Raw genomic sequence first — 9,560 nt, 5'->3', positions numbered from 1 at the left:
CCTATGAAAATATTATATCAAGATGTAAGATACTTGCAAAAATAGATTAGCAGCACATCTATAAATGTCTACACAGAATAACTTATGGTCTACTTGTGGCAGACTACGTTGTTTTGCCTTGAAATTTCTTTCTACAACAAACAAAGCGGTTTAACCCATATCAATGGTCACAAACTAAGTCATGATTACGTCAGCACAGGCATGTTGAAGCACACCTAACAACAAAAACAAATGTAAAGTGGCATACTTACGCTTTTTAATTCCATTTGCACACGGCCTTCAAAACATTTTTCGGAAAAACAATGTGTCATTTCAAAAAAGCAACTGATTTATTTATTTATTTTTTACCTATTCGAATCATATGTGAAGGTCGCCCGACAAGTTGTGCGCTTGCGCACCAGTGCACCTTGGCCACAATATAGCCGAGAAACCACTGAGCTCCTGTAGCTCATTTGGTAGCGTTGGACCTGGATAGCCCAGGGTCGAGAGTTCAAACCTCACCGGGAGCTTGATTTTTCAAATCTACCTTCGACTTGTCGGGAAAAGTGGCTGATCCAGCTTGGCTGCAATGCCTTGACTTGAACCCAAATAAGTTTGCGAATTGCTATTACAACCAAACAACTGTACGACTAACAACGCCCAAAATTGTTTTAATTGTCAGTACTATGGATGGAGTTTCGCGTGAGCTTTTGAAAAAAGTAAAATCGGTGAACTTTTATTATACTGCTGCGACCGAATTGTTCGCTTGCGCACTTTGATGATTACAGCTGATTAACCAAAAAGTAAAATTGCTCCAAATCAATAAGTTGAAGGTGATTGGGGGGTGATGATACAATTTACTTGACTTAACAGACATAGACGAATCTTCCGTAAGATTGTATTGGATTTCTTTCATTACAATGTGGCTAAGTGAGCTTCATCATAGTAAGTACCTTTTGTCAATGGCTCTTGCAGTTGAAACATATTAAGCAACCCACAAAATTTTGAATTTCAACATAAACCACAAACCAAAGTTTATATAGCCTGCTGAGCAGGATATCCTGATTGGAATCAGCAAACATTTTTACCCATGTGTACATTATAGACCAGATAATATAAATAAATTGTTACTGACGCTGCCAGGCATATTTTGTTTGCTGAATACTGCCCTTCAGGCAAACTTTATTTTAGATTTTTCAACGTTTCGGCTGTTATGCAACAGCCTTCATCAGGAGGTAAGAAATGTAAGTTCCTAAGCAATGTGGACAAAGTTAAGGCACATAAACGAAGAAAAAACGCTACAAAAGTAAAGAAGTAATAAAAAACGATAAGAAAGGGCGAACACACCTGCACCGTACTCAGTATAAAGTTTGCCAGAAGGCAGTATTCAGGAATATAAGATCAAACGTTATTGTGATAAGACCGGCCGTAAGTATACACATCTACTAATGGTAACTTGGCTGTACATTCACGTTTATGACATTCCTGTTTTGAACCGAAACTATTTTTACCATGCCCGAATTTATCCCAGCGCCTTGGCCCGACCTAACATATAATGGAAGAACAACTTTTTGGTATGTGATGCGAACGGCTTTTAGCCCGTTAGAAACGTACGGTGGCCGCAAGTGACAAACGAGTAAGAACGTCACACATACGATCACACAAGTTCGCAAACATCGAACAAAAATCGTGCAAATATCGTTTCAAGTGCTGTGCTGTGTATTTTTAATTAAACACAACTCGTTCGAGAGAACCTGCTTTTGGCCGATACAGCTGTTGAACAAACACAACAAAGTCCACAACGAACGAAAGTCAAAAGATTTTTTACATTATTAACACGTCTGGCAATGTTAAAATCTAATTTTTTTTTCATTTCTTTCCAGTGGCCACCATCTGCAATCTATCTGCAGAACATATTTAACTTTTGGAGTCCCTGAAGTGTAGTTTTGCGATAGTGATAAACAGGTCAAGGAGTTGGTTTATTACGTTTTCAACCTCTGCAATACACCCTGCCCCACTTTGTAAACCATTGGTTTAAAGAGTGGCGCTGTGCCTAGAAATCGCTAAGCGGAAAGGTGCACGCACGGTTGAATGCGAGTACTCGGTTGCATAAGGTGTGGTACAAGAAATAACCACATAGATTTACACAGGTCATGATAAGGCAGTTGTTCCTACCGTTATACAGTGGGTAAAAGGGGATTTTGATCAAAGTCACGGGTTTTCACGGTCTACAAACGCGATTTTGAAAACTAATCACTCTCTTGAATAGGAAGCTCTTTTAGAACGCCTTTTAATATAGAAGAAGAAAAAAACGTGAAAACACGTAACAACTTTAAATGTCAAGTTTGCACGAACAGTGTGTTAAAACAAATGTTCTCATTTAAATTCTGTTCATTGCGTATACGAAAACCCTTTATGACGTCATCGGGTTTGCAGACTGATGCACCTTTCCATGCTGTGTAACTGCACTGCGTGTAAGACGTCGAGTTGTTGAACAAAACTTCAATTACAGCGCAGTGGTCGCAGTAATGGCTGCGAAAAACAAAGTTTGAAACGAAACATGGCAGAGTATAAACAAGGCAAAACACCTTACCTGTTCTCACTAACTTTTCCAGATTTTAGAAGGATTTTGTGAACTTTTGCAGGTTCGCTAAATGTGATGGTCAATTTGTCGTTTTCTTGTGAGTTAACAAAACAGAAGTGCTGGTTCTTTCCTCCGCTATCCAAGTACATCGACTCGGCGGATGAATTGTCCAATGATTTGAAGTCGGTGACAACCTGACAAAGAAAGTTTTTCGCGAAATTATTCTCAAAAGCAAATCTCATCGGGCGGGTTTTTCACAAATTCACAATTATTACATAGGGGTAATAATTGTGAGGGGAGAACATGTAAAACTTTGCCGACCTCGTGGTAAATAAAAAAATATTTCAATGTTTCCAAAAACATAAACGAAACTGTAAAAATGAATGTCAGTGATGGGAATTTGCTCATTGGCGTTTCGAAGTGCAAACAAGAAATAACTGCGGAAGCCGTTCACACAACTGCTCGCAATCAAGTGCAGAAAGTCAGAACTGAGCAAAATACACAGCAGTGTTATTAATGTCGTGACAATGTACATTACGTCGTGACACTTTTCTTCACGTCGCGACACCTGAAAAAACTTTTGTTCTTGACACCTAACTTTTGCTCGTGATACCTAACTTTACGTCGTAACATCTAACTTTAGGTCGTGACACCTAACTTTTGCTCGTGACACCTTACTTTACGTCGTGACACCTTACTTTACGTCGTGACACCTAACTTTAGGTCGTGACACCTAACGTTTGCTCGTGACACCATACTTTACGTCGTGACACCTAACTTTACGTCGTGACACCTAACTTTCGATCAGAAAGTTACCTCAGCCTCCGGGTTTTCGTGGCTGTTTTTGCGATGGTTTCTTTCCGAAAAGTCGGTGTCGTCGGTTATGACATACGTCTTTTTATTTAAGGAAGACTTGCCACCTGTACAAAATATAGTGTTTAATGTCTACGCATACGAAATACGAACACGTGGAAAGCGGTGCTTGCAAGCCATTGCATTTTTACTTCAAATTGAATCTTTATCGAAAGTGTGTTAGGGCTTTACGTTTCCAGCGTAACAAGTCCAAACTAACTTTAGAAGAATTAATTAGTTAATTTGATCTCGACATCTTTTATAACCTACCGATGTGATTGAATATGTTGACACGAAATTTGGGCACCATGCTTCTAATTTTAGCTTGACAAAGATGTTCCTGCATTCCTCCGTAACAACTCATCAGGTACACGTAATCGGCCATGAGCCAATCAACGGGCTTTTGTCCGTAAAATGTCATCAGAAAAGATGCCCTGAAATCAAATGAGATGCGAGGTTGCATTAACCGGTGCTCTTGCGTTACTACGCTGCCGAAATATTTGAACAAGGCAGATATTTTTGCAAGTCAATGATTTTGTTTGTATCTTAGTTGTCAATTGGTTTGCATACCAACTTGAATCAATGAATTTCAGCGTTGTAAAGTTAATGCAACACAGGGTGGCAACAATTTTGTTGTCATGCTGACAAACAGATTAACAGTGTGTACATAACTCCGTTGATAAATCTTACCACTTTGGAAGAGTTTCGGCAGGAAACAGCTTTCCGATTGAGTTGAAACGAGAAAAAGATAAAAAGGCGTACTCATGACCCTCTTGTTCCGCCGCGTATTCCTCCAAATAACCAAAATACCTATACAAGAAATATGGGTACACAGTTAGAAAAACGAAAGGATGTTACGAATCGTTAATTAAGTCATGCTTGCCTTAGTTGAAGCAGCTTATTATTGTAAAAAATATCATCAAACTTGCTATTGGTTACGAATCTTATCAACCTTGCGTTTATTGTCAATTAAACTACAAAATCACAAAGTGGAAATCTTTGCCTTCGGCAAAGTGGTCTAAAGATTCACACCAAGCTGCACTGGTGAGACCATATAGGTCGAAACTGTGACCATCTGTACGCAGATCGCAAAAAAACTACAAAACGATTGATCATAACATCATCTCACCCTCGCAATGCCGCAACGTCGTCTTCAAGCATAAGATAATATTTGGCTTTGTTGCGACATACAAACATAAGATACAGGGCGTCGACCACCTCCTTAGATCTCCATTTGACTCGTTCGGGAGAGTCACCAAGTGTTTGGGGCAAGGTGTCGAACGCTGGGTACAGATCAACTGGCGCGGAAATTACTTGCAAAAGTCCGCTTTCAACTTCGTACGGGAACATTTCGCTAAGTTTTCTGCAAATAAAACAGCGTCATGGCTTGCTCGCCATTAGTTATCTTTACATGAAACATCGACGCAGACAAAAGTCGTTAGTTTTACATTAACACAGAAAAAATCCGGTAGCGTTTATCTGTGTTTTACGTCAAGGTTTTCAATAGGTCATAAAATCCCACATTATAAACAATCCTGGTAAAAGATACGATACACAGACGTTGTTTCATCTCATAACCCTGTACGAATTGACAAGACACAACTGTTCGCCCTAAACGCTCTTTTTGACAGATGAACAGCTTTTGACATTACAACCATCGTCAGTTCCCGAATCACGAAGAAAAATGTTCTTAGCATACTCATTTGGTTGGTTATTTGGCATAGTGTGATATACAGAGACACAACTATGTCACAGAAAAGGAAATAATATAGGGAAAACAGAATTATCCTGTTCTGCTACTTTTACAACAAATTAGGTTTTGCTTACTTCATTTCCATGGCAACGTATTTACTGTCAGTTTCAGCCAAATACACAACGATTGATACTTTGTCTTCTTCAGCAGGGTACAAGTTGTCGAACAAACTACTGAGAGTTGTTTCCAGGTAGCTTACGTCCGGTCGCTTTACCGAAGGAATTCCAATAACAATAGGGACTGTTTCTGGACGACCACGGCCAAGTACCATGTTTGGGGTGAAGTTTTTCTGGATGTTTAACAGCATTGTAAGGTTACAACCGTCTTCTGTGCATTCATTTTTAAATAAGTTTGGATTTTTTACCAATTTGGAATTGTTCAAAACTTCCTTTTGTAAACATTTTACTTATATAGGCCTACTACAGTTATTGGTGGTAGAACAAACCTAAAACCAGTTTTGTGTTTCAAATTATAAACAAAAATGGAATAGCCATCAGTAAGTTTTAAGTTTGAACTCACGTAGAAGAAGAAAGGCGATTTGTCCAGATTATCGTTTGTGGAAAGATTAGGTGTAAAATGTGCTTGTTGACCTCCAGGATCGTCAGGGTTGTCTTCACCCTATGAACGAAGAGAAAGCCATCAAATATTTGCGAAGCATACACTCCACATATTTTCAACAAAAGAGTACACTAAGATGCCATAAGGTTTCATGTAAGAGTCGTTTGTGTGATGATTCCCTTTTCTACGTTATTTTTTCCACATTTTTTAGGATGCCTGATCATAGCATCACTTCAAATCATAACAGCTATGGTTGCCATAAGATTGGACGTTTTCAGACATTACAATTTACGTACGCAGCAAATAGCTGCATGGTTATAAAGAAACATATACCTTCGCTAGAGTTGCATATTGACGTAACTTTAAATTGAGTGAAAGCTCTTTACGCAATAACGAAATAATCTTTTTTGGTTCCGCCGACTGGTTGGCTGTGAGAAAGACGTTCATGTTGATCAACAGCATTAAGAAGGTGATACAGCATAACACGAAAACAATCAACTGTTGAATAAAAGCACAGGCTGATTTCTGCGGTTTTTATGATTTTTTTTGTATTAACGAACTACGTTTCAAGTTTCACAGCAACATGATGCCCAATGCTATTTTCTTGGCCTTTTTCACACATCGAAGAATTTCTTTAGGGCGTTTTGATCGTTGTTTAATACTTTGTATAAAACCAATATGCGATAAAAAAAAGCCATAATAATTGAGCTCTCAATTATAAACCAACTTACCCGTAACTGATAGTTACTGATCATTTTCTGTCGCCCTGATGTTGCACTGTGGAAAATTATCTGATAACAGCTGCAAATGCAATTGAACTAAAATCCTGCATAAAAACAGACAAGCTAAAAATCTGATCATAATTCTGTACTGGCATCGAATGAAAGTCTTTCCAATATTCCATTTGTCACTGCACATACAACTGACACAAGGGGTTTCTTTTGTTTACTGCGCACACAAAATCGTCACCCGATCTACAGCACCATGGTCATGTGTCCCAGCAAAGAGTTTAATTTGTTAAAAATCTTTTTTTCTTCGCGACTTTGAACAATAGCAAATTTATGTAAATGCCCTGAAGCATAAATCGAGTATTCACTCTCAACTTTGGCGCGCAAAAGGCATTGTTTGTTTCATTGAGTGTGTGTGCCCCGTTTTTGAGCATTTAATTGCGTGTCCGGGCCAAGTTGGCGGTCATATGAGACAAGTAAGTGTATTATAGGGTCACTGTTGTTACAAATCCCTTGCCAAAATGCGAAAGTCTGAAATGATAAAAATTGCTTTTCGTTTGATGCCAACGTGACATTTGTTTAACACCATAATTCACACAGACGAGGAAATATATTTATATACTAACAAATAAACTACTTTGATAGTATATTATCAATACATTTCTATATAGGTGCCTTTGCGTGGCAATTTACCCGACAAGTGTTTTATGGTGAAAATACACATGTGCTCATCAATTTGTCACAGCACGTGTTGTTACCGTAAACGTCAAATTACATCATCTTGCACATTAAATCACGTCATCGTGATTATACAGTCCCACGCAATGTTTTTTACTGCAATTATAAACCTTTGAACTTGGTAGGTACCTCAACCTCGGAGAAATGAAAATGTCCACACTAAATACTCACTGCAAAATTTAAAGAAAAACTGTACAAATGCATAGTGGACGAACTGGTTTGAAAAGTGAACCACTCAACTATTTTGCAAGCTCGTATTTAGCTGTTCTAAAGATAAAAGATAGACACGTTTCTATTAATTATTTTGTTAGGTTACAGTTCCATTATGGTACGCTCATAGCGGCCTTTCTCCAATCTCGCGGTGCTAGCCGGGCACTGTCATAGTTTACTTATGCCACTAGTACTAATGTACTCTTTCGAGTATTTGGGCTGAAGACAAACAGTACTGTTTCCTGATTTATTTCACCTGCCAGTCTGGACCACAATATTTTAGGACAAAACATGCCTTGCGGCAGTAATTTATTGGCGCCCTTTAGTTGTCGCTTCTACCCGGCAAATTAGTTACAGACATACTGTTTTCTCTGTAAGGTTGCACCTAGTTGGTGCCCAACGGATGACGGTGATTGTATAGTCACCACAAAGTGGAAGTCTTTGCTTGGCCGTTTGGTCAGCAAAGTCGTCTGAAAGTCACACCAGCTGCACTGATGAGACCTTTTAGGTCCAAACAGTGGCCATCTGTCTGCAGCTTACACAATTCATATTATTGGCTCCACTTTGCTTATACTGGACACAGTTCAGCAAATTCTGGCGCATCATATAAACTTTCTTATAACTTCGATCTTACTTACAGCCTGAGGCTAAGAGAAACGCTGCTTGGTTTAGTCGCTCGTCTTGCATCACCGCGTTCGCTACAGGTGCAAAAAGTGACTATTGCGTATCAAACAACAACGCCAAGACCAGTCTACAGCCCAGCGGTAACAGAGCGCCTTAAAGGTGCTGAAGCGCATATAACCTATTTTTATTCTGTACAAAATCATGCAAAAGTCGGTCTGTATCCTTGGATACATAAGTGTGGACGTCTAATGACCTTTAAAGGAATATTATAAATCTTAATTTTGCAATGAAACGTTTTGCAATTTCCCAAAAAATTACGGCGAGTCATCAAAAAAAAAAAATTTTTAATTGTTTTTTTTTTCATTGCATGGCTTCAACACACAAGAAAAAGGTGTTTGGTTCCGTTACTGTCCAGACACAAACTAAAAACATTAAGTGTGCTGTAATCCATTACACTGCGTGCAGTGTAGACGGTCTACAGTCTACACCTAAAACAACTTTAAAACAGCTTTAATGAACAAGTATACTGAACTTGGATTCACGACATTTGATATGGCGGACATTTATGGGCCTGCTGAAGATATATATGGAATGTTTGTAAAATCGGTAAATAACCTTATTGTGTATTACATGAATATATCTTACACACGTGTTTAAGTTGTGTGGGTTTGCTGGTGTAAGGTTAAATATATATAAGCAAAAAGCCTGTTCAACAACCAATGTGATAGACCAGGGGTACCCAACTAATGTGCCTCAGAATGGTTGCAGTCATTTGTACATGTCTGAACATAAAGAACAAACAACAGCACATAGTGCCAATGTGGACCCCTGTTCTAGTGTTTGTTGTTCAACTTAAAACTCAGGAAAATTATTTTTCGGCAGAGGAGTTCTTTGACGGAAAGCAAACTTTAAAAGCCATGTCAAGCACTTATCTTTTAATGTTTATCATTTATCTAATGCAACGTGACAAACTTAAAAAAAAACGCCCACCGAAATCGTTCGCATTCTTCTGTTCTCCAGGTGGATTGAAAGCGAAGCGAATTCAATGCACCTCCTTCGACCGGATTGAGCGCTTCGTCGCTCTTGCGCAAAAAAAACAGGGGGAGCGATTGAGCGAAGCGCATATGGATTCGCTTCAATTGTTCATGTAAACGGGCTTAATGACACAATGCCGGCAATCGAACGTTCACGTGGCTACGGTCCGCTAACTTTTCCTTTCGCACTTGAAAATTGTTGTAATGTTTTTTTAAAAAGTGCCAAAAGGTCAGTTTGTGCTGCTTTAAACTAATGTTTAACGCTGTACCTTGGTTACTTAGCAATCTGTAAAAATTGTTGTTTACATAAGCCTCGACAGACTTATGTTTATGCCTTGCCTGTATACAATACAAGTAATAATTTGCTTGAGCCCGTCATAACCACTGGGTACTCGTACAGCGCACGCAATGTTTTCTAACTGACAATGTATTAAAGTCGCATTGCATCACGCTCATTCCAATCTTAGTACCGGTATCCCACTCATCATCCTGTCTTTCCA

The 9,560-nt window shown here is 38.8% G+C and overlaps 1 protein-coding gene across 1 annotated transcript; it reads right to left on the bottom strand.

The window, feature by feature from the left end:
- Window positions 1–1,251: 1,251 nt before the first annotated feature.
- On the bottom strand, window positions 1,252–6,554 carry LOC145907768 (alpha-1,3-mannosyl-glycoprotein 4-beta-N-acetylglucosaminyltransferase B-like). The gene is made up of 10 exons (XM_082994934.1): window positions 6,458–6,554; window positions 6,060–6,224; window positions 5,688–5,786; window positions 5,243–5,457; window positions 4,545–4,778; window positions 4,106–4,225; window positions 3,686–3,849; window positions 3,380–3,483; window positions 2,573–2,757; window positions 1,252–2,511 (listed from the first exon to the last, which is right to left on the bottom strand). The coding sequence occupies exons 1-10, from the start codon at window positions 6,479–6,481 to the stop codon at window positions 2,319–2,321; spliced, it is 1,503 nt and encodes a 500-aa protein (XP_082851060.1). The 5' UTR covers window positions 6,482–6,554; the 3' UTR covers window positions 1,252–2,318.
- Between the last annotated feature and the right edge of the window lie 3,006 nt (window positions 6,555–9,560).

Source organism: Ascidia mentula, chromosome 1 (assembly GCF_947561715.1).
Source record: "Ascidia mentula chromosome 1, kaAscMent1.1, whole genome shotgun sequence".
Classification (NCBI taxonomy): Eukaryota; Metazoa; Chordata; class Ascidiacea; order Phlebobranchia; family Ascidiidae; genus Ascidia; species Ascidia mentula.
The sequence above is the reverse complement of the archived record's forward strand: the minus strand, read 5'-3'. Positions and strand labels throughout refer to the sequence as shown.

Bases quoted from the DNA above. Each gene is read 5' to 3' on its own strand.
- LOC145907768 (XM_082994934.1), bottom strand. From the start codon at position 6,481: ATGATCAGTAACTATCAGTTACGG. The intron at 4,779-5,242 runs GTAAGCAAAACC...TTTTATTTGCAG, and splicing joins TACGTTGCCATGGAAATGAA to AAAACTTAGCGAAATGTTCC. The intron at 3,484-3,685 runs GTAGGTTATAAA...TATTTTGTACAG, and splicing joins CAACATATTCAATCACATCG to GTGGCAAGTCTTCCTTAAAT.